This window comes from Populus nigra, chromosome 11 (assembly GCF_951802175.1).
Source record: "Populus nigra chromosome 11, ddPopNigr1.1, whole genome shotgun sequence".
NCBI lineage: Eukaryota > Viridiplantae > Streptophyta > Magnoliopsida > Malpighiales > Salicaceae > Populus > Populus nigra.
This window is the reverse complement of record NC_084862.1, coordinates 2875133-2899346: the sequence shown is the minus strand read 5'-3', so window position 1 is coordinate 2899346 and position 24214 is coordinate 2875133. Positions and strand designations below refer to the sequence as shown.

Here is a 24214-nt window from a genome sequence, read left to right as displayed (position 1 = left end):
AAAGAAAAGAAAAGGGAAGGCAAGCATAAGAAGATAAGCTCCATCCTACTTCCACGTGTATGAACATCATTCAAGAACGTAGATTCGGAGCTTATGACATGGCGAGAGGGACAACATTAATCCTGGCTCCTGCAACTAAGTTCTTCTGCTCTTCAAGTTCCAAGCCAGTTATTGTCTTTTCAGTTTCTACACTGCACGGGATCCCCCCCCCCCCCCACCCCTCTTTCTCTGCTTCAATGGCATTGTCTTCACATATCCACAACTTCTCTGTTCTCTCAGTAAGCAAAACTATAGAGCATGGCAATGGAAGAAGGAGAGCAAGAATGGTTGTTAAGATGGCAGCATCAACATCAGATATGGCAGCTGCCTTTGAAGAGGGAAAGCTAGAAAGGCCTAAGTGGTCAGGACAGACGCCTCTCTCTCGTCTTGTTGGAGCTCTTATTGCTTTTAAGCCTCTCTCCTCTGTTCTCAAACTTGGTGCCAGACAAGTCCTCATCAGGTCCCATTGCTTAATTCCCCTTTATTTACAAGACTAAATGTGCATGCATTTCCCTTTGTTTACATAAGTTAATTTTTTGTGCTGCTCGATACTGCTGGTGTTGAAATTAGCAGGTTGGCATTGGCTATGCATAATTTCCTAATTTTTTAATTGAATGGCTTTCTCATTGACTTGAATATGGAATTCTGAATGTGTGGAACAGAACAGCAGAGAAAGGGAACATTCCATGGAGAGAAATGACAAAGGAGATTCTGGAATCAGATGTGTATAAGGAGCTGGAGAGCATTCAAAATCCCTCACTTGTTTATCCAGATTGTGGGTATCTTAACCTATTGAATTCCTTTACATAATGATTCTCTTTCTCACACTCTGTAGTCAGTTTTCTTTTTGCTTGTTTATGTTTGACTGGTTAGATTTGTTCATATTTCAATTTGGGCTAAACCTTTTTATGACATTTAAGTTTAATCTCCGCTGCTAACATCCCTATCTTGATCTATAATTGCTTGCAATCTCTATTGGAACACTTGCATGTTTCAAGAAATTTAAATTGAACTAATGAGGTTAAATTTTAAAATTTTGGAGGTCTGTCCCTTTTCTTGGTGGGTTACTACTTGCTATTTTCTCACTTTATTATGCTCTTCATACTTCAGTGATCAAGTAATCTAATTAAAACAAGCTGGTTCTATTTTCAGATTACCTAAATCCTTTCCATGCTTACGACGAGGGAAATCTTTCATGGCTGGTAAGTATTTATTACTTGGTCTCAGTGACATGGTTTTGTATGCATCATTGGATGTATCTCCTTTCTGTGATTTAACAGTTCTGCTGAATGTATTCTTGATTACTTTATTTAGTGCTTAATACTTGCTATTTAATGTTTTCTTTTGAATGTCAAATTCTTGCCCCAAAATGAGCAAAAACTACAGCCTATATTCTTTTCTGTTCTGCAAGCTGAAGTAGTGCTTGTAGATTCTGGTTGTCTTCCTGCTCGTATTTATCAAGCATGAATCACATGCTATAAAGCATTCGTATAGGATGAAGTTAAACGTTATAGTCTTGTTAGTTTCCTAAGTACAATAATATGAAAGAGAGGATGATCCTATGGTAGCCATATGTCTAATGTCAGGCTGCAGCTGAAGCTGAAGCTGCAACCATGTCAATGGTGAGGCGAGCAATACCTAATGCTTCTACAGTAGATGAAGCAAATCAAGTAGTGCGTGGAAATTGGCTTCAGGCAATTGAACAGCATCATCTACAGTACTCTGGGACTACCATGATTAGAGACATTCTAGATATTGGATGTTCTGTAGGTGTTAGCACAAGATTTCTGGCTGACAAGTTTCCTTCTGCTAATGTCACTGTAAGTCCGATCCTCAAATTTTGTGAGATCATTTCAACAGTCCTTTACAGATGATACAATGCAATGAAAATAATATTCTCACAAGTTTTAATGGCTGAAACTTGTTTATTTTTTTCCATATGCGGATCCCAACCTGCAGGGGCTAGATCTGTCACCTCACTTTCTTTCCGTAGCTCAATTCAAGGAAAAGAAGATAGGTCCTAGAAAGAATCCTATTAAATGGATGCATGCTAATGCAGAAGACACAGGCTTTCCACCCCAATCATTCGATCTTGTTTCAGTTTCATATGTGGTATGTGCTATTCTCTAAAGCAGTATGCTTCTTGATATTCTGGAATGTTTTGATTAAACATGATGCCTTTTCTTTAGCGGCCATCCATTCCTAATATTAGTACAGAGAGTTCACTTCCCTAACATAGAAGCAGGATTACAATTAGCTTTAGAAAGAAGCAAATAAAACTGTTGAAGTATAAGATTTGGTAATTTATTAAAAAAAAGAAGCCCCACATCATGTTTAACCGTCAGAGAGATCGGTGTGATAATTCAAGCATTGATCAAGATTCAAGTATGAATAAATTGTATTTTGAAAGCTTCTGGTGTGTGATAATTTCAGATACTTATGCTTTCAACCCCCTGAAATATATGCAGTTTCATGAATGTCCTGAAAGAGCAATAGTTAATATACTGAAGGAAGCATTCAGGCTACTTCGTCCTGGAGGCACAATTGTTGTGTCGGATCAATCAGTAAGCATCCGTGCCTATATAACTTTGGAAAAAACATAATAATTCTCCTACTGCTGTATCATTATTAATGTGATATTTCTGCTCTCTTATGCAGCCAAAGTCAAAGATCTTACAGGTACGGTTCCAATTCTACCATAACACACCATAGGTTTATCTGTGTAATTGTGTTGCATGTTAATGTTATGGATATATCAGTCGTAAATCAAAAATTTGAGAAAATCGATTTTGTTTGGACATATGGTAGGAATTGGCAGGAATTTGAGATTTCTTTCTGTCAGGGTTTTGCAAATATAAAATTGTACATGAATTTTCACAAACATGCTATAAGCAAATTGAAGCCCTTGCCTGTTCACGTGTTGTAGGAAATGTCTCCAGTTCTGTTTACATTATTGAAGAGCACCGAACCATTTCTCGACGAATACCATCTGACTGACCTAGAAGGAAGAATGGAGGAAGCTGGCTTCATAAAAGTACAAACAGGTCTCACAGATCCAAGACACAGGACCTTGACTGCAACCGTGCCTTGTTAACATGTATACTCACTAAAATGATCACTGCATTAGCTCCAAGCACTTCTCTGAATGGATAGATCAGTAGAAAGTCGATCATCTTGTTCCTCTATATGCTTCTAACCAGCTCATTGGAGACATGAAATATATTTGTTTCTTTGATGCCAATTGTCAATAAACTTTACAGAAATTTTGTGACTGCTTGTTTTGATTGGAATGTATAAAACTTCACAAGTGCTGTTATGATGCGATCAAGCAACTTCATAGTATTAAATTCATGATGGTATATGGGGATGAGAATTTAATCTGAGTCCATGTATGCTCACCTAAATCGACCTGACAGAGTACAGTGGATTTTTTTTTGGATAATTATTATTTTGGAGTGGATATTAACATTAATTAAAAAGAATTAGTTGAGGAGGGCCTCTCCTCACATATTAATGTTTATTGGAACAATAACTTCTTTGTTTTTTCATTTTTATATTTAAACATTAGGTTTATTGCAAATTGTTACCGTGGTCTTCAAAAAACATGTTAGTATTTGATTTATACTCCATTTTATAATTATTTACTTTTTTTCTATTACATTATTAAATAAAAAAATAGTTTTGAAAAAAATATAATTATTATGAATTAGACTTAATGATTTATTTCAATTTATTTTTTATAGGACGATCTTCAAAAAACACATTGACATTGGGTTAATGTTTAATTTTTTAAGCATTTATTTTTTTATCATATTATTAAATAAAAATAATTTTAGAAAAAGGTTATTAAACTTAATGGAGTTCATGACTTAGATCGTGGGTTTGACAAGTTAATCAAAGTTGACTCAAATTGATTCAATATGTTGTCGTCTCAATATTTTTTAAAAAAATTATGCTATCTTGAAAATATTTTTAAAGATAAACCATAGTTTTACTAGTCGCCTGAGTTTTCTCTAACCTGTCAAGCCAATCAGGTTATGTTGGGATAATTTCTATACAGTTTAATTTGAAGCTTGAGTTAAACAAAAAAATATAATTGAGAGATTTTAGATTTGACCTTCAGGTTAGGTTTAATGATACTGTTATAAAATTTCTCTTAATCTATTATTTTTTTATATGTTAAAAAATTTTGCTTTTACCGCAGCATAGCACGGGAATTATCTTGTGGATATTTAAAATTCTTATTCAATAAATAATAAATAGAATATAAATATTATTAAAATTAATCCAAACTCAAAACATATATGTTAATATTGTATACATATTTATGTGAAATATTTATAGTTTTTAAATATAACATTTAAAAAAAAAACTAAAAGGAGGAAGGAAATTATTGCACCACATGACACAAAACATTATTTGAAATTATTGCACCACATGACACAAAACATTATTTGAAATTATTGCACCTTGAGACAAAACATTATTCATTGCAATGATACACGATAAAATTGTTCTTGCGCCATTAAATTTTTGAATAGGAATGAAAAAAAAAATCAAAAAATTAAGAAAACTGAAAAAAAATAACTGAAAAAACTGAATTGTGAAAAAAACTGATTAAACCGATTAAAATTTTGAAAAAATCAACCGGTTAGGTTCGATTTCAGTTTTATAAGCCTAAAATCAAAAAAATCAAACCGAACCCTAACAAAAAAAACCAGAAAAAAACCGAACCGAACCGGAAAAAACCTAGCTAAATTGGTTTGAACTAGTTTTTCTTCTAAAAAACCAAACCGAAATGAACAAAAACCTGTTGGTTTAAACCAATTTCTGTTCGGGTTTTTTTTCTATTTCGGTTTGGTTACTTTTTTTTAATAAAAACCGAACCGAATCGAAAATAATCACCTCTACTTTTGAACTAAGGATTGTAGATAAGGTGATTGTTTTACCATGACATAATTATTTTTTACAAATTATATAGGGTTAGATTGGTCATTTGTTTTTTATTGCACAGTAAAATTACTAATTTAATCCTAAAATAAAAAAATTATATGCATATTATTGAGGCGTTTTGGTCTTCTCAATTTTTTCTAAATAGTATAATTCTTTTCATGTCCTTTTAGAAAAAAATCAATTTAATTTTCTCATAAAGGTTTTTTTTTGTTATTTTACATTGATTTTATTGTAAATTTAAAAGTTATTTAAGAGCATTATTTAAAAAAATGATGGGATGTGCGTAGCATGCGCTTACATATGGATAACCCTCACATTGTTTAGACGGCGCATATTTACTAGATATTGAGATTATTTTTTTTATGGAATTATTATATTCTTATTTGATTTATAAGACTCGCGATTTGGGTTATAAGACCGTGATAACTCAATAAAAAATAAAAATATCTAATTATCAATCAATCTAATGTTGAAAAATAAAAATATTTAATTAAAAAAAATAAAAAAAACCTAAATAAATTCAAGTCAATCTAGTAAATTCACAATCTAGATTATGTATTCTATACTTCTACTAGATTTGACAACTTTTTTTCTTAAATCAATTTTCATCTAACCATACAATAACCAAATATGTAAGACTTTTTTTGTATTAATTAAAAAAAAAGACAAGTGCGTGGAAAAAAAACCTATATTTTTTAAAAAAGATTGATAGCAAAAGGAGTTTTTTTAATATCAAATAACACTTTTTTTTATAAAAAAATAAAGGATTGAAAATACATTAAATAAAAAAAGTAACACTCATGTCATATACCATCACCTACCCACGCGTCTAAACCATAAAAAAGGCTTGGCCTGTGTTAGTAATTTTTTTCTCCAATACTAGAAGGTGGACAAACGTATCATTCACCCTTTTTTTTAAAAAAAAAAAAAAAAACTCGAAGCAGACAACGTGTTATTTATGTCTCTATAGAGTCCAATTACTAAGAGTCACTTGATTTAATCAAGGTGGGGTTATTTTTTTTGCTCTAAAATTTATTTTTAATGCTAAAACATCTTAAAAATATAATAAAAACTTTAATAAATTTATTTATAACCTTAAATTACTCAAAAACTTATCCAAAAACTCAAAATCAAATCTAATTCAAAAAACTTCTCAAACTAAAATCTATCTTTTTAAGCAACAAAAAAACCAAAAACATCTTAGTAGAACTAATATATTAACATTAAAATCAACTTTTTTTATGGATAAAATGAGTGCCAAGTAACATTTTCACTTTTTACCACTTAAAATTGACTGTCTTTTCTCTTATTTTTTAAATTAAAGATTAAAAAAATAAAGAAATGAATTCTTGGATCAAAATTAATTTTTTTTAAACTAAGGGGACTGAAAAGTGACTATTTAGAAAGTATGAGGACCAAAGAGTGTTTTTGCTTTAATTTTGAAACAACCACTCATCTTTTCACTTTGATTACTTGTCTTTTAATCTTGCCTTTTGTTAACAATTTAGAAGCAATTCACCATCAATTTTGCCAAAAAAGGAATTAATCAAAGACAATAAGTTTGGGGATTAAAATGAAAAAAAGAGAAAAATCATTGTTTGAATCTATAATAATTTGTGAAAAGTTTAGAAGGAACTAGTTAGTTCAGGTTAATCCATCTAACACGTTGTATTTCGTCTTTGTATAAGCAAAGGAAAACAATGAGACAGAGACAATTCCCTCTGCAAACTCTATGTCCCTGTTTCTTAAAAACCCACTTGTTTTTCTGCCCCTAAATTTCCACTAAGTCCCAAACTTTCTTTCTGCGAATTCACACTTCCATTGCTCTCTGATCCAAATTTCCGTGTCAAGATTTAATCTTTCTCTCTCTAGAGATCATGGAGAAAGTAGAGGAGGCACCAAACGATCCAGAGAGTGAAGAAAATGAAGCCATTGAGCTTATTCTCTTTCAAGTCTCTGAATGCTACGTTTATCTGGTAACTTTTTCTCTCGTTATCTGTGTGTTGTACTGTCTTTAAATTTATGTTTAGTAGATGTTTCTTGTGATTTTGCAATTGGGTTTTTGAGATTTGTGGTGATCAATGATCTTTTGAGTTTTTTGTATATAACCAGCTTTGAAAATATGTTCCTTTTCCAGAAAATAAGTTCTTAAAAGAAAATTGGATTTTCAGTTGTATGGATTGGAGAACAGAACTTAGATTTGAATTGTTGTAGTTAACTGAATTGGACATCAGAAAAAGTGGCAATCAGCACTGTTCCCTCCTTTTTCTTTTGATTAGTTCTAAGGAAATGAAAATATAATAAAAATGTATGTGAATTGTGTTTTAGAAGCTCTGAGGTGGGTTTTAGGTGTTGCTTTATTGTTCTAAAAGAAACATCATTGATTAAGGGTTCTGTTTTTTTGTACTTGTGGACTGAGTACTGATGGTGTTAATCATTGATTGGGTAAAATTGATGAAGGGACCAACTTACAATTGACATTGATGTTTGAAATTAAAGATATGTAATAGAAGTAGTTATATTACCTTGAGAGATCTCATCATGGTCAAACAAGGTGCGGTATTTAAAAGTCAGAAACTGCTGATCTTGCATCGAGAAGTGATTGCTGGCTGCTACTTAAAGAAACAAGGCTGATTCCAAGAGATCTTGGCATAGGAAATTTTAAATTTTTGGAAAGAATTCAGTTTTATGTGGGCACCTCAAACACTTCCATTTCTAGTTTTATAATAAGTTTGTGGATTATGTCAAATTAAGGGCCAACGAAAAAGCTATTTTCTCCCTTTTCCAGTGTACTGCCTTTGCTATTGACTGCCGTCCTTTCCTTGTTGGTCGCATTTTTGTAATAATGGAAGGCAATGCTCTAAAAGCAATTTTGATAGATATGCATTAATTATGGTCACTTAAGGTCCATATATAGCCATACTAACCGACAGTAATTACTTTTTTTCCCTTAATTTGTTTCAATCTGAATGTTTTCGATCATTTTATCCTCTAAAAGCACAGGTCCTATGACTTCAGTCTTTTTTCTGCTAGTAAAAAGTTCATTTTTTCATGTTTGCCTTTATGTTATTGATATTTGTTTTCTCAATTTCTCGTTAATATAAATCTCAAACTGTTACCTTGACATCAAACTCTTCTACATATCATTTTATGGTCTGCGTATCTGTTGCAGATGTTTGAAAGCTTACATGTTCAGATATGTCTATGCAAGTCTAAGCTGTTTGATATCTTTTAGGCTTTTCATTAAACTTGAATATCTTATAGGTTAACATTTATGCTTAACTCTCTGCTCTCACCTGTTTACATAGCTAGTTAGCGGCAAATCCATCAAAATTTGATTACATGCTGTATCAAAAACCACCCAGAGTACAGATTTATGCCATTTTGGTAAATGATTACATGCTTCTTACATACCACCTGCATCTCATAATTTTCCTCTTATTTTCTTTGTTATCTAAATGCACAAGGTAGCTTTTTGCTGATTAAGACAATTCAAACAAGATAATAGTTGCAAGGCTAATTAATTTATTCTTTCTGCAGATACCACCCAGGAAAAGTGCTGCTTCTTACAGGTTCTTGCTCAACTTTTCATCCAATGCCTGATTAGTGATATTGATAAGACATATTTTCTAAATGATGTCTTTCATACAATATTATTGTCGTTTTGAAATATGCAGAAGTTGATTCATTCAATTTGTAGTGTTGCTCAGATTCTCTTGATTATGGAAATAGGGTTCATCAATCTAATTAGAAGTTGGACTTTAATTGACACTCATGACCTAGTAAGGATGTAGATGCACAAGGAGCTTTTGTAATAGGAATTGGTGACACAAGGTTTTTCCCTTCTTTTGCGAATCAGGAGATAGACAGAAGAGCAATAAGGCATCTCAAAATACCAGAAGTAATCTTGTATTTTTTTTACAATATGCTTGGGAATTATAGGTTTGGAAAATTATATTCAAATAACCAGTTTGATTTCTGAAAGAAACTTAAAATCTAAATTTACTATCTTAAATACAACCTGTTATGAAATCCAGTCTCTCCATACCCTTTCTTTGTTTTTTTTTCTGCAATCAAATGCAGCCAGGCATATAATGCCATTGAATATTTGAATCTATGGACTATATTTACTGCTTAAACTTGTTTTAGCCTATTGGATATGCATATTTATATCTCTAGAAGGGTATTTCAGGGCTGATGAATGGGATGTCAACAAATGGGCCTGGGAAGGGACTTTGAAAGTCATTAGCAAGGGTGAAGAGTGCATTATCAGACTTGAAGATAAAACCACAGGTTATATTATCTTTGGATTGTTATGATGCAGAAAATGGTATAGTGTGTTTCTCTGAAGGACTTTGCATGCTTTGATTTAATTTGTATAGGTGAATTATATGCGCGGGCATTTTTGAGAAAGGGGGAGCTACATCCAGTGGAACCTGTAATTGATAGCAGCAGGTTAAGCCTATTTCTCACTGAATCTTAAGCTTATCTTTGCTGTACCATTTTTTTTATTGATAAGAGTAATGATATATGCCCTATAGGCATAAATTTAATACATTAAGCTTAACTGGAGGTTGGTTCTAACTGAATGCCCATAAAATAGTGTCTTGACTTGAGGGTATATAAACAAACATCTTTTCTTTTGCAGATATTTTGTTCTGCGGATAGAGGAAAATATAGGTGAGCTACCATGCCTGCCTCCAAGTTCATTATTCAACAGAAGATTTTACTTCTATATTCAACTGAATTACTCTTAGCTTTATAGAAATTGATTACCAAATTCCATCCTAAATTATTGCAGTTAATTTTTCAGATTATAACTTATTTAGAATTTTTTAATGATGCACAATCTCTTTGACCTTCAATCTCTAATCCTGCTGATGCAGTTTCATATTGCTTGGATATCATTCCAGCTTTTTTTTTTCCGAATGTGACTGCCTCTATGAAAACTATTAAACCCCTTTGAATGATCTGCTCGCATTTTTTTATCCCCTTTCCCTTAGATTTATTTTCAATTTCGTTACTAAATCAGCTGTCTGGAATTATGCAGGTGGTCGCCTGAGGCATGCATTTATTGGCATAGGATTTAGAGAAAGAACAGAAGCTTATGATTTCCAGGCGGCGCTGCATGATCACATGAAGTATGTTCAAACCCATAAATGTATCATTTACCTTTTCTTTACATAGTTCATACTCCACGTATCCTTTGTATTGTGTAGTTGATATTTTATATGGGCTCTCATATAGAGATAAAATTCCCACTAGAAAAAAGTTGATTAATATAGGCATTCTCTCATGTTGTCTATTAAAGATATCTGGACAAGAAGAAAACTGCGGAAGAGATGGAACAGCATTTTCAGGAAACTTCCTCGGTTGATTACAGTTTAAAAGAAGGGGAAACTCTTGTACTCCAAATGAAAAACGTAAGCTCACGTGCATCTACATTTCCCAATTATGTATATACGGATACGTTAAGCATCCTGATATCTATTGAAATTTGCTCTTCTTGTATGACAGAAACCTAGAGGTAGTGTGAAGTCCAAGTTTTTCGAGCAGGGTCTGAACAATCTGTCATTGGAGGGGAAGAGCGATGTAAAAGAACCCTTGCTTAGTATCAGACCGCCTCCGCCTCCCCCAGCACCGCCTTCACCCGCTACAAGTGTACAGAATTCTCCATCAAACTTGCCACCAAAAATTACTCTTGATGGAAATTCTACTGAAAAATCCCCCAACTTGGCAAAGGATGAAGCAGAACACACGCATTTTCCTGACAATGAAAGCTCACAAGATATACAAGATGATGATTTCGGAGATTTTCAAGCAGCTGGGTGATGAGGACTAGAAATTGACATATTTATAATCAAATTCCTCAGCCTCCTTTCTTGCTTTTGTGGGATTGGAGTTCTCAAGGGTTTAGATAGAGATCCAACTATGAGATTTTGATCACCATGTTCTGTGAAATATTCAGTAAATATTACGAAAAGTGGATTTACCCTTCCGACCGCATTACGCTGCTGAGATTGATTGACCTTTTTCGCCAGCACGATGTCTAATTACAAGAGGCTAATGTGCAATCAAACAACTGCGGACAATTGCAATGTACTTCATTTCTTAAAGTTAACCCCTCCAGCTCTATGTAGTTCTTGGGCAGTTTGGGAACGCTTGCAAAATCATGTTTTTTAAAATGTTGATTTTTTTAAAAAAATTTTATATTCTTGGGTTGTTTTGATATATTAATATTAAAAATATTTTTAAAAAATAAAAATATTTTATTTTAATATATCTTCAAATAAAAATATTTTAAAAAATAACTGTTATTGCAAAACACCTTAATTGTTCTAGCTAATTGTCTCCGTAGTGTCTATAGGGATTTAGGTTTAAATTCAAGAATTCTTTTTGTGAAGGTGTAGATATACTTGTCTAAGATTTAATTAAAAAAGTATTTAACTCAATTATATACAAATTAGTTAGAAAATACCAATACTGTTAAAATTAAAGAAAAAACCAAAGTTGTAATCCCAAGGTTTTGTTGTCTATGTGTTGAATTTCATTTTCAGATTCCCAAAACTATTAAAGCCTGCTTTGTTATTCGTTCAAGATTCCCAAATACTTTCCAATTCATTTTCGGGACGAACATATTGCTCCTTACCAGGCGCAAAAAGAATTTCATTCCACCAAGAACTTCTTTAAGATTTTAGGCTCTGATATTCCAAATTCCCTACAACTCCATTCTTCATATTTATATAATTAATTACATAACTTCAAGGAAAGAGATTGATTTGATGGTCAAGAACAAGAAGGTGTGTTTTCTTTTTTTAGAGAGTGTTTGTTTTAGTAGTGGAGGTTGAGGTGGGGTGTAGAACCTATTAAAATATTATAAAAAACAAAAAATATTAGCTTTTGTGGTTGAGTTTTGTGTATAATTGGGCTGTACCCAACCACAACCTCAACCACAAAAGCTAAACCAAACACACCCTCATAATAAAGGTTCTTTCCATCCTTTCTTAACGGGACTATTTTGTTATTGGTCATCAAGAAATATTTAGTCTTGCAAGGTGGTCCTTGCTGATTCACAAACTTCTGTATATTTGGCCCTTTATATATTTTATTTTTTTTTTATAAATTTTAAAATATATTTTTTGAAGGTATAATAATTACAAAAAAACTTGTTATTTTTATTTTTTATCTCATATTTGAGAAGTTATAATTTCTTCTGTGAAGTTTATACAAGTGCTAACATTTAATATCCAAAAAAACCACAAAAAACATTTGATTATTTATAAGTTTTCTATTATATTCATCTTAATAATTAAAAAATCCCTCGATGGAGCCTAAAATAACAAGATTTCAGCAACCACATCTTTAACCAATGAATCAAATATTTGGTTTTCAAGCTCTACTCCAAGTGCACCTGCATCTACTTCAAAGTCCAACCATCTGCTATAAAATCATAATTTCTCGAACTTTAAATGAAAAATAAAAAAAAAACAAAATATAGGAGATATTTTATAATTATTTTTTTAATTTAAATACCAAGATTAGTATTATAATAAATTTATTTTTTAAATACATACATTAATAAAATTAATGCAATATTATAATATATTGTTTCAAATACATACAAAAATAATAACAACAAAAAATCTTATGACTTCTCACTGAAATTAACAACTCAATTGATTTTTTATTGTTATTGTTTGTTAATATTGAAGTGGGCTTGACAGAAGATTTTCTACCCGCCCAAACTGGATTCAAAGTACCAACCAACTCTTTATCTTGTCGGACAAAGTTACATGTTGCTGGCATTATTATGGGACCCACCAAACCACGAAGCTACTGTGGGACCCATTTTCTCTTCTTTCTTTTTTTTTGCCTCAAAATTTCGGTATTTTTTAAAAGAAAATCTCGTAGTAGGTTTCAAACAAGAATTATAGTTGTTGTTTTTTTGTTTATCTTTTGCAGATAAAAAAGAAAGAAAAAATAATTTTATTTGGGTCCACATGAAATTCTGTTGAAGTCTGAACTCTCAAGTCTCTGTCGATATGGAGTTCTATTTATTCAAGTATTTCTTTCGATGATCGAGCTTTTGGGCACCACTAACTTGCCCTTTTACACCACGTAAGTTCTCTCTATAGCTTTAATTTCCAGAATTTCCAGTCTTTATCTGCTTCTCCTTGCCGCTTGTCCAAAGGGTTGCTCAAAAAAAGCTGTTCTTCAGAAGGGTTTTCTTTTTCTTTGATCATCAGCTTTTATCAATCTCTGTTTTTGCTGTAAAGTTTAGTTCTTTCTCTCTTTTGCATGATTTTTAAGCGTGGTTTTTTAGGTACGTATTATGCACTGTGATTTTTTATTTTTTTTTATCGATCACCTATTTACAATACGCAGAGATAGCTAAAAGAAAATTAGAATTGACAGGATTTTGGTGGTTCTTTTTCTAAATTTACCACCTTTCTTCTTAGGAAAATTTGAACCGCTCAAGGATAAGTCTTAAATTGATACTTCATGTCTTGAGTTGTCTTCCTATGCAATGAATTGCCTGAAAGTTTTTTACTGAATTTTAAATTTATAGACTTTTAGTTGTGGTTTATGTATAATGTTTATTCAAGTGGGTATAATTTAATATAATTTTTATGTTGGTCCAGTGAATTATTGATGTAAATTTTTGATTTTGAGCTTAAATGAATAAAAAAGGAATCTTAAATTATTGATGTAAAGTTGCTCCTACAGTTTTATATTTACTGGTGATATTTGTTTCTGTGGTTTCTTTTTATGTTTCTGTTTCCTTTATACATGAAAGTTAAGGTTATCTGAAGGATATAGTCCAGCAAAAGAGCATGGAAAAATTTTAATTATTTTTCATTTACTGAATATTGGTTTAAATTCCTATAGAGAATTGAAGCTGCGAGGATTGCTGTCACAGTAACTATTAAATTACAAAGTGGAAGAAGTTTATCACCTGTTGCTGTGAGGCTAATTTATGACTATTATGGAGCTGAAAGGTATAACATGGGTTGGTGACATTTATCTGAAATTTGAAGCTAGGTTGCTGGAAGTGGAAGAAATTATGCGCGAGGTACGCCCTTTTTTGTAATGTCACCTGAAACTAATACCTATATATCTCAAAAGGCCAGTCTAAGGGCTGTATCTCTCTGCTGCCCAAATTTGTAGGCAGCTGAATTCGAATGGCCTGCAAGAGCAGTGCAGTTTCCTCCCAAGTTGCAAATGTACTGTTGTGGCTTTTTTAGGAGATTGGCCTTTATCATTTTTCTGTTTCAATTATTTCCATGGAAAGAGATTCATGATGATCTCCTTTGAGCTCTTATCCGGTGTGCATTCCACTCTGTGCATTACCTATTTATGGTCCCCATCCAATTATTGATGGCTTGATTGATATTTTATTGGGAATTGAGTAATTGACTGTCTAAAGCTAATTGCCCCTGGCTACTTTTCTGATTTTGGATTTAGGCTTGGTTGTTGTGGTTGTTGTTTCGGACAGGAAGCAGTAAAATATGTCGAAAACCAGATGCAGACTGTTAGTAATAATGTGAGGAAATTCTACTTGGACGTCATGCAAGATTTGTGCTCTCCAGATTCAGAGGATCCTGCAAATGGGGCAGTCTCCAAATTTCCTGTAGATTCGGGAGCTGATGTTGGGATCTATATGAAGCCAGAAGATGGTATGGAAGAAAAATGTGGAAAGGCTGATGATCCTGAGCAATTGGCCGAGGATCCGAAGATGACTGCTGATTCTGGTTCTGATTGTCTCCCACTGCGTAGAAGGATTACTGTGAGAAGAATTTCAAGGCAGCATAGTAAAGGAAGTCTGTCCAATAAATCAAACCTAGATACTGATAAAAACTCTAACTGCAATAATGTGTCTCCAAATGAGATATCAGGAACCACCACTCTTTCGAGTAAATTTTCATCAAATGTTGAACTTGCTGATCAAAATCTGGAAGCATCTTGTGATCAGACAGCAAGACTTGCAACTCCAGGGTGTGTTGAAGTTACAGATCATTTCTCCATGGAAGAAAGTAAAAATGAGATAAAAAATGCAAGCAAACACGTGCCAGAGATCTCATTCAATAAACCACCATTGGATATGGTTAATATCACTGAAACTGGCAGGCATGAAGGAACATGCAGTAGACCTTCCAGCAGAAACCTATTAGAAGAATCAAATGGTGAGTTTTTTGCACAGTTCTTTCTGATTTTTTTTTTCTTTTTTTGTAGTTGTAGAGTGTTCTATTTTGACTTCTATTTCTTCAGGTGTTTGCATAAGCAATGAGTTTGTTTCTATGATAGAATCTGCTGCAAATGGGAATATGCAGACTAACAAATTTGCTTATGAGGAGGATTTTGTGTCTAATTCAGGTATGCATATGTTACATTTATGCACTTAAAAATCATCTTGATATTGAAATCAGGAAAAAAAAATACATGTATTTGTGGTCATTTGGTTTTGCAATATAATTCACTGCTAAAAAAGTCAAATGAGGAACTGACTTGATGAGAAAAGAGAGAGAGAGGATTTCATTATATCAGAAAATGGCGTCTGGCAAAATGTTGTTCAATTTGGAATTTTATTTCATCAACTTATCAATCTGTGCACTCTCTAGACTGCTAAATAAATAGTGTATATTCTTCAGCTTTCTTTCTGGTATCTTGTTTCTGTAGCACCAAAGCCACTCTATTGGTTTTGAGTCATGGCCGTTGTATTTTCATGGAAGGATTGGTCAGCTTAGCTGTTAGAACTATTTAAAATTGTTTCAATTTGTACCTTGATTACTACAGTAGAGTTGTATAAACAGAATGCTGTAGCAAGGGTACATAAATCTTCTGGTATCCACAGTTGATCATGTTCTATGTTTCCTGAACTTTTGGATTAGACATACAGACCACTATACCTAGTTTTTAACATTGAATAAGTTGTGTATAACCCTAAACAGGACATCAGTTATTATTTAATGGCAATCATAGCATAAAGTTTCTTCACATTATATCATTTGTATTTTCAAACTCCATGGATTAATTGATATAAACTGTATTTTGATTAATTTAGTCTTGCAATTTGTGTGCATGTGTTGGATGATTGAGTGTTATTCCATGGATTGTATATCTGTCTGACAAAGCTTAATTGCTGATTAGCTTGTTTCTAACTCTCTTGCTCTTTGGCCAATCATGTCCAAGGTTGTTTAACTTTATGGTCTTACATCTGAAAATATATGGACTTTTTTCCTTCCTACCCAGACTGCATAAAGCTCTTGTTTTCTTTGCTAAACCATTGATTTTTATTAACCTTTCATGTCCAACAGCAGTGAGTTTTAAGAGAAATTAATTCCATAGGTTAAGCTACATTGCTTTAGTTCAAGAGTAATGTCCTGGGCTTGCAAGCACAATGGCATGAGTTCAATGTATTTGCTAAACTACAGTTTATGATTAACTTCAAAAGTAGCTTGCTCCTGTCTTTATTTTGTCTCTCTTTATAATTAAATTCCAGACGTTTCAAGGAAACACGAATGATAAGAAAGAAAAATGTTCATGTTATCCTCACTATTTGCGGTGAATGCCGATGCTTCATTGAAAGTATCAAATTCATTATGAACATTCAAATCCAAAATTGACAACGAAGTTTGCTCAAATTCTAAACAAGCATGGAAGATGCATCTTGGGATTGGAAAGTTAGCCTAACAACAGCTTCTCAATTCAGTCCTGTTTAGGCATCCATATCTTCCAAAGCCCATTTTTTTCCATCAAAATTTCAATCTGTGTTTATGATCTATATATGCTGATAATTTCTGTTTTCTTGTTATTACTTTTTATAGCTACTGATGTTAAGCCTAATTTTGCTGGAAGTTCAGATGAATGGAGAATAGAATCGGATGAAGATGGTACAATCATTGACGAGGGTATGGAAATCATTCAAGTGGACAAGGCTAGGCTTGAGGAAGTATGTGTTTTGGTGAATGTAGATGAATTTCATCATGTTCCCCGTGAAGGCAAAAACAGGCCTTACAAGGTAATCTGTCCCACCGACTCCGTTTACTTAATCCATCATCAAATTCTTGTGCCTCTCTCTCCATTAATTTTTTCTTTGAATATTCTTATTTAGAAGATTCGGGATGTTTTTTGTTCAAGAAAGAGGTCAGTGATGAAGGAATATGAGCAGCTTGCTGTACAGTGCAGCAGTGATTCAAAATCCAAAGAAGAAGAGAGTATAACAAGTTCAATGCCAACTCTTTCTATAAAGGAAGCAAAGAGATCCTTATCTCATGATCCTTCAGAACCAGAGTGGGAGCTTGTCTAGCTATCAGCAACCTCACTAGGCTAGTGTATTTGGGAGTGAGGTTGCTTTTTAGATGCTTTTTAAAAGTGTTTTTTTCTTAAACAAAAACTTCAAAATGATGTTTTTGTAATGCTTTTTATTGTTTTTGATGTGCTGATATAAAAAATCTAAAAAATAAATAAATAATTTTAATACATTCAAGCAAAAAATATTTTTTAAAAGCACTCTGAATTATAATGCTAAACACTCTTAGTGATGCATTCACACACACGTATATAATTGCTGAATGGGGTGATTAAGATTTGCCAGATGTTAATAATGGCAGCTGGGTTTCTCCCAAACCTTATTCCCTTTCTTTGTTTGTTCTCTTTTCGTTGACTGTTGAAGTTGGGAAACGGCAGAGAAGAAATACTGATAAATCGCCTCCTATAATTATGAAAGTTGTGGATTTATTTATAGTTATTTTATGCTGTCCTCAAATTATGGGGACGCAAGTTCTATTTACATGCATGGTCTTTGTGCCTTGAGTTCCAAACTAAACCTCAGATGGTTGAAGAAATTGTTTCCCTCCTTCCTCACAGTTGCAAATCCATGAAGTTTGGACTCTCTCGAGAGCTGAAAGAGTTGCAAGAGTTGCTATAATTGGATTTCTTTTAATTTGTTCTTACATTTTCAAAGTTACTTGAAGGCAGAAGGTGCTGCTACCTTGATGACTGGCAACTAAGATAATACATAAAAACTCGATTTTAGTTGTTTTTTTCTTGGTTACAACTTGAGTTCAGTAAAATTACTCTAAACTAAGACAGCACAGCTCTCACTGATGGTCAAGCAACCAAATGCTTGGAATTTGAAGTGTCCACGACCAAGGATGCATACAAGAGCCTGTTCCATGTATCAGGTAGCCCTGGTAAACACCAATGGCTGCAATCAGGATGAGATTCTTCTTGCAGTTGCTGCTCAGTTTTCAAAAGCTTTTCCTGTTTTCTTGCATACAAAGCTGGATGTGCATCTCTTCTATACTCGGATAGCTTTGTAATGTTCAGGTATCTCACTGGTATCATCATGCTCCGAATTGTTATCTCAATAATTTCTTTCATTGGTTTAGGAAATGCAGACACATACGATTCATCCATATTGGGTTGTGTTATATTGTAACACCATTGCTTCCCTTGGTGTTGTGGCGATATGCTGCGGAAAAAGACGGTTGTTTTGGTTGCATCAACATAGTGATCGATCCAACGAGCCCAAGTCCTCATGCCTTTTCTTAATGCAGACTCGATCTCCATCTCCTCAACTAATTTTCCTTTGTATTGAAACAAATCCCACCTGCAAAGTCATCACCCATTTTGACATGATTTCTCGTTCAAATTCCACAAGTTGACTACCTGCCATTATAGCTCAACAGGAAACTTACGACTTCACTTTCCCACTGTGAACCCACCAATGGGCAGTGTTGAATACCATGACATCAGCTCCACGCCACTTCTTGGCCAAGGGTGACAGTTTGTCAAGCCTTAGAATTCTGTTCCCATTTTCTTGCTTAAGTTGCACCAAAAATGGGCTCCAATAAAACTCCACGGAACAATTATAGTCCTGTAAGAGGAATAAACTCTACGTTTCAAGGTTTTTTAAATTGCTAGAGGGTTATAATTCAACTAATCAACTACTAAGAATCACTGGAGGACGATAATAGCATAACAAAGAATAATCTTACCTTTGTTTTGAAGACCTTATAGACGCCGCTACGAACATCAACATGAGCTTGAGAAGAAGGTATGGCTGAATAAAGAAGGCAGGCTAGAGATTCCCATTGGTTTCTGTTGAGGGAATCTCCAACTATTATCACCCTCTTTCCTCTAAGTCTCTCCAACATGTCTATGCCATTAAACCTTGAACACCAATCTTTGTTAAGAAGAACACAAAACATGCACCTTTTTCTTCTTTTTATAAGCTAAAATCTTGGCTTAAAAGACCTATAATGCAATAAGCTAAAAAAACATGGGCATAGGCTAATACCCCCATAAAACAAAACATGGACATAGGCTAATACCCCCACAAAACATGGGCATAAACAAAACAAAATGCACTTATGGTAAGAAATCTTACCTTGGAACATCACAGTCTTTGGCTTCCCATCTCCATTTCTCATATTCAAAGTCTGGCCTTCCATTCCTCTGGCAGCTTACCTGTTCACTAAGAAACGGACATTCAGCTGCAGTATGTTGAGGGCCTCCCTCTGGTTCATAAACCCATTTTCCATCAAATATATTGCACTTCACTTCCTCCTCTTTCATAGGGTTCAAGTCATTCTCGACCAAGTTTGTGCTCTCATTCTTGACCAAGTTTGTGGACTCCAAGAGTTCACTAGACGTGGACGTGAGACTGGACATTGACATAGATACACCAACATTTAGAAGTGATGAAAGTTTCGGGCTGTTCTGACATTGTTTTTGAAAAAACATCAGTACAATGAAACTCATGAAGCTTGCAAATATGCAAAGCCTCCAATTTTTACCAATGGTGGAACTACCAGCTTCCATGCCTTCTGTGTGTTTGTGCTTCTTCAAGGTTGTAGAGAGGTCCATGTTTTGTGCACAAGGGCGGCCAACCACAACTTAACTAAGTTTATGATTCTATAATGTGCAAAGCTTAATGAATCCTTGTCAATGCACGCACGTACATGAGTAGATATGGTAACTGGTCATTAATGGAGCAGCAGCAGCAGGTCTAAACAATGGTTTAGGCATGCTTACTCTCTTAATTTCCAAATTTGGTGGAGGGTAGATGTAACAAGAATTAATAGTTACTTTTTAAAAAAAATTATTATTATATGAAGTGGACTATTACATAGATACCATACAGAAAAGTCTATCAGTTTTCATTGCTAAAGTCCAGTGTTATAAACCATATTAAAAAGATTAATTAGTGTCTGAGTTCATCATTTGGATGTGTTGTTCATCCTCTAGTGATTAAACTGATCTTGAGGAATCAATCACAGTGCATAAAACATATAAGATTTTTTTTCATATAAAAAATTAGAAATATATCAAGATTACAATTAAATTTATGACACTAAATAAATAAACACTGATTATTTTTTATTCAAAAATTAAATTTCGTTAATTAATGTTGCTTTTCCTTTGAAGCTCTGAAAACATCAGCACTGTGGCATGTATCAACGTTGAGCAGGAAGTGATGATACAAAAAAAGAATCTAACGTGTAGCTGATGAACACAGGAAACACATTCTGATTAAGCAAGAGCTTCTTGACCTACTGCAACACTGGACTTCCATTTCTGTCGATTTTTCAAACCTTCATTAATGAATCACATGAGCACAGGTTGTTTCCACATAAAAACTGAATAATTTCTCGTGAGTAAACCCCACCGGCTTCCTCAATCAGATATCTTTGCCTTTGACACACAGTTACTCAATAACTTTTGGTCAAGCTGTGGTGAAGGGAACTAGCTACTGTAAATCTCTACTTGAAAGGCTATAGTATTTCCACTGCTCTCTCATTACTTCGTCCTGCATGGTTGCTGGGACAGCAAACCAACATCATTACACTGTTATTTCTTGCAATGAATTATATTAAGACTTTCTCATTTCCTTCCTTCCTAACTGATATTGTTTCAAAATTGTTTTCAGATATTGAACATCAGTAAATCCACCCTGGAAGATCCCTAATAAGTGGTTTGTAAGACTTGCAGCCCTCCAATTCTGCTCTGGTTCACTGACAATCATAAAAAGTCTGTTCATAGTTCATTCTATTAATTAATTCTATTCGAGTGGTGTCTTCACAGGACAACGTAGAACTGAGTTGGAACATGGTGTTGTAGCGGTTGGTTATGATACAACTAGTGATGGTATCAAATATTGGATTGTCAAGAGTTCCTGAGGCACAAGCTGGAGTGAGGAAGGAGACCTAAATATGCAGAGAGACATCGAGATTAAAGATGGTCTCTGTGGCATAGCCATGGACTCCTCTTATCCAACCGCCTAAGTATTTATATCCATGATAAAAATGTTCAATAAAATCTCGGGTGTATTTATGAATTCAAGCAACGAAGCTTTTATGTTGTAAGAACAATAAAAAAAAATTATTCAATCATGTGGAGATTCTAGTTTAGTAATTTTTTCATAATGAAGCATAAGCATCTAAGTGATCATTTGATACAATGATAAAGAGTCCTTGAATTATCACAAAAGCCTATTTATATTATTGACGAATTGATTTGATATCTAAATCTATGGAGTTAATAGAAAAATAAAAAAAATGATTGATTTGACATGATGCACTTAAAATTCAAGTGGATTCTAGTCTTTAATTTTTTTTAAAAAAAATAATTTATCAAAATAATATTTTTTTAATTTAAAATAAATTAATTAATTATAGTTAATCCTTTCAATTTGTGATATGAGACCTTGTCACGTATACATCTATCAGGTTTGATTTTAAAACTATATACAATAGTATAACTTTATTAGTGTAAATTTCCCTTTCAATTGAGATATTATTTTTATTTCTTGGTTTAGAATGACTTGGTACAAATCATGATAGATTTTATATGAAAAACCAAGGTTTTCAATAATAAAAAGATATTTTTTATTAAAATAAAAGGAAATAAATGATTAAATGAAAGGGAAATTGGATAAAAAAACACATTTTTTCATGCATTTAAATCATCAAAATTTTTATGAATTTTTATTTTAATCTTTAATTTTTCTAGAAAAATGATGAATAAAAAACGATGTCTTTGTTAAATAAAAAAATGCATAATTAAGAAGAAGAATTTTGAATTCAGAGATACATTTTAATTCTAGAATCAAAATAATTAAAATTCCTTCAATAATTATATAAAAAACATTTTCTTGAGAGTGGCTTGCAGAGGCAAAAAGACTAGCATAAATTACACAATTCCTGTATTATTGTTCTGTTTGTTTTTATGTTTTAAAAATAATTTTAAAAAAATTTAAAATTTTTTTATTTTTTTATTTACTTCAAATTAATATTTTTTTAGTGTTTTCAAATTATTTTAATATGTTATATTAAAAATAATTTTTAAAAAATAAAAAAAATATTTTAATATATTTATAAATAAAAAATATTTTAAAAATAGACTGGAAAATAGACTTGTAATTCATGTACATGAGCTCAGGGCTTATAAAAAGAGCTTCAGCCGAACATGATTATGCGCTCTCTGTTGGAAGGCGAATGGGTCAAGCAAGCCCACTAATTCAAATGAACCCAGAAGAAGCGCGTGTCCTCACGCTCCGGCCACGGTGCTTTTTATTTGAATCGATCAATGGCCCATTGATCCGAGCTCTAGCTCCAATCTGGTGGCAAGAAACCCCAATCTTTTTTTTTTTACCAAAATAAATAAAGATAACACCCTATCCATGACCCGGGAGTAGACCCGGTTCAGGTCTCGTAACATTTCACGGCATGTTCATCTTCTTTCTTCTGGACCCAGACTTACTTTTCCAACCCAGCCGAGTCAGTGGGCTCTGTCTTTTTGTCTCATAAAGCTGTTGACTTTCATGCCACCATTATTTCGTTGTTGAAACTTAAAATTCCTTCACAAAGATCCAAATAAAAACTGACCTCTAATTATAAAGTGGGCTCAAGCCCATTGACGTCATGGTGTGTTTGCTATGAAATCATTGCGATCTTTTTATTAAAAACAAAATCTATAAGAATTTAGTTCTTGCTAAATCGTTGATACACGCTAGATTAAAAAAATTTTGAACATATAAAAGAAATATCTAAATATTATTAATATTTTTTAGTAAAAAAATTTAAATTATATAAAGACTGATTTGATATGATCTAATCAACTTGATAGATCTAAAGATAACCAGTAAAAACATTGTTTAATTCAAAAAAATTCAAGACAATATTTTTTTAAGAAAATAATATTGAAATAGAAACATATTAAATGAATTTGGGTAAACCCTAATTAACTTGTCAAATTCACAATTTAGATCATGAGACCATAATAATTTCATATAAAACAAATCAAAACAAATTATCAAACTCAATTCTTATCAATCCAATATTAAAAAATTAATTAAAAAATAACAAAATAATTGACTTAAGTCAACCTGTCAAACTCATGATCTGGATAACCTCATAAAAAGTAAAATACCGTAATAACCATGTAAAAAGTAAATCAAAGCAAATTATAAAGCCTAATTTTTAATAAATCTATTGTTAAAGTTTGAAAATAAAAAAAATTAATCTAAAAATAGGACACAATAAAACAACTCGAGTCTACTCTGGTTAACCCGTAAAACAAGTGATCCAAGTCATAATACTGAGATAACCTCATAGAAAACAAACCAAAATAAATTATGAAGCCTAATTTATAATCAACTCAATACTAAATGACAAAATTGAAAAAACTTCAATTAAAAAAATATTAAAAAAAAAATCAAGTTAACTAGGTTAGCCTATCAAATCCACGTCACGAGTCATGAAAGAAAACTAAAATAAATTATGAAATCTAATTCTTAATCAACCCAATATTGAAAGATAAAATTAAAAAAAAAATCAATTAAAAAAAACTCAAGTCAACCCACAAAATCCATGACACGGGTTATTAAACTGAGCTAGCCACGTATAAAACAAATCATAATAAATTATGAAATTTAATTTCTAATAAATTAAATATTAAAATATAAAATTAAAAAAAATATAAAAAACATAGATTTAGAAAAAAAAAACAAAGGTAAAAAAAATATGGAAATAAATAGCATTTTTGGTGTCACAAATTAAAAACACCACCTCTTTTATTCTGTACTATAATATAATAATAACTAATAATCTCTCTGCAATGCGCTCTAAATCAGGTAATAGTATTTTAAATAGTATAATTTAAATAGTTAAATTATGAATCTTTGAAGTGGTAGTATTATCATCTAAGTATTTTAAAT

At 32.5% G+C, this 24214-nt stretch overlaps 3 protein-coding genes across 7 annotated transcripts; 2 read left to right on the top strand and 1 right to left on the bottom strand.

Annotated features, from left to right (window-relative positions):
* Nucleotides 1–91: 91 nt before the first annotated feature.
* Nucleotides 92–10998, top strand: LOC133668563 (uncharacterized). Its single transcript, XM_062088492.1, has 15 exons — nucleotides 92–499; nucleotides 702–814; nucleotides 1192–1241; nucleotides 1626–1859; nucleotides 1999–2151; nucleotides 2508–2603; nucleotides 2698–2718; nucleotides 6867–6968; nucleotides 8533–8564; nucleotides 9185–9285; nucleotides 9375–9447; nucleotides 9641–9672; nucleotides 10043–10133; nucleotides 10304–10415; nucleotides 10510–10998. The coding sequence occupies exons 1-15, from the start codon at nucleotides 99–101 to the stop codon at nucleotides 10822–10824; spliced, it is 1926 nt and encodes a 641-aa protein (XP_061944476.1). The 5' UTR covers nucleotides 92–98; the 3' UTR covers nucleotides 10825–10998.
* A 1956-nt stretch (nucleotides 10999–12954) lies between these two features.
* On the top strand, nucleotides 12955–17499 carry LOC133667865 (uncharacterized). 5 transcript variants are annotated; one of them, XM_062087549.1, is made up of 6 exons: nucleotides 12955–13110; nucleotides 13882–14065; nucleotides 14489–15176; nucleotides 15298–15366; nucleotides 16854–17011; nucleotides 17105–17499. In XM_062087549.1, the coding sequence occupies exons 2-6, from the start codon at nucleotides 13970–13972 to the stop codon at nucleotides 17297–17299; spliced, it is 1206 nt and encodes a 401-aa protein (XP_061943533.1). In that variant the 5' UTR covers nucleotides 12955–13110; nucleotides 13882–13969; the 3' UTR covers nucleotides 17300–17499. The 5 variants fall into 5 exon arrangements, with proteins under 5 accessions (XP_061943533.1, XP_061943530.1, XP_061943535.1 ...); XM_062087546.1 differs by having other exon boundaries at nucleotides 12957–13110; nucleotides 15262–15366; XM_062087551.1 differs by having other exon boundaries at nucleotides 12958–13110; nucleotides 14458–15176; nucleotides 15262–15366.
* Nucleotides 17500–17889: 390 nt separating this feature from the next.
* LOC133667863 (protein trichome birefringence-like 42) lies at nucleotides 17890–19936 on the bottom strand. Its single transcript, XM_062087545.1, has 4 exons — nucleotides 19385–19936; nucleotides 18993–19167; nucleotides 18693–18871; nucleotides 17890–18604 (listed from the first exon to the last, which is right to left on the bottom strand). The coding sequence occupies exons 1-4, from the start codon at nucleotides 19861–19863 to the stop codon at nucleotides 18103–18105; spliced, it is 1335 nt and encodes a 444-aa protein (XP_061943529.1). The 5' UTR covers nucleotides 19864–19936; the 3' UTR covers nucleotides 17890–18102.
* Nucleotides 19937–24214: the final 4278 nt, after the last annotated feature.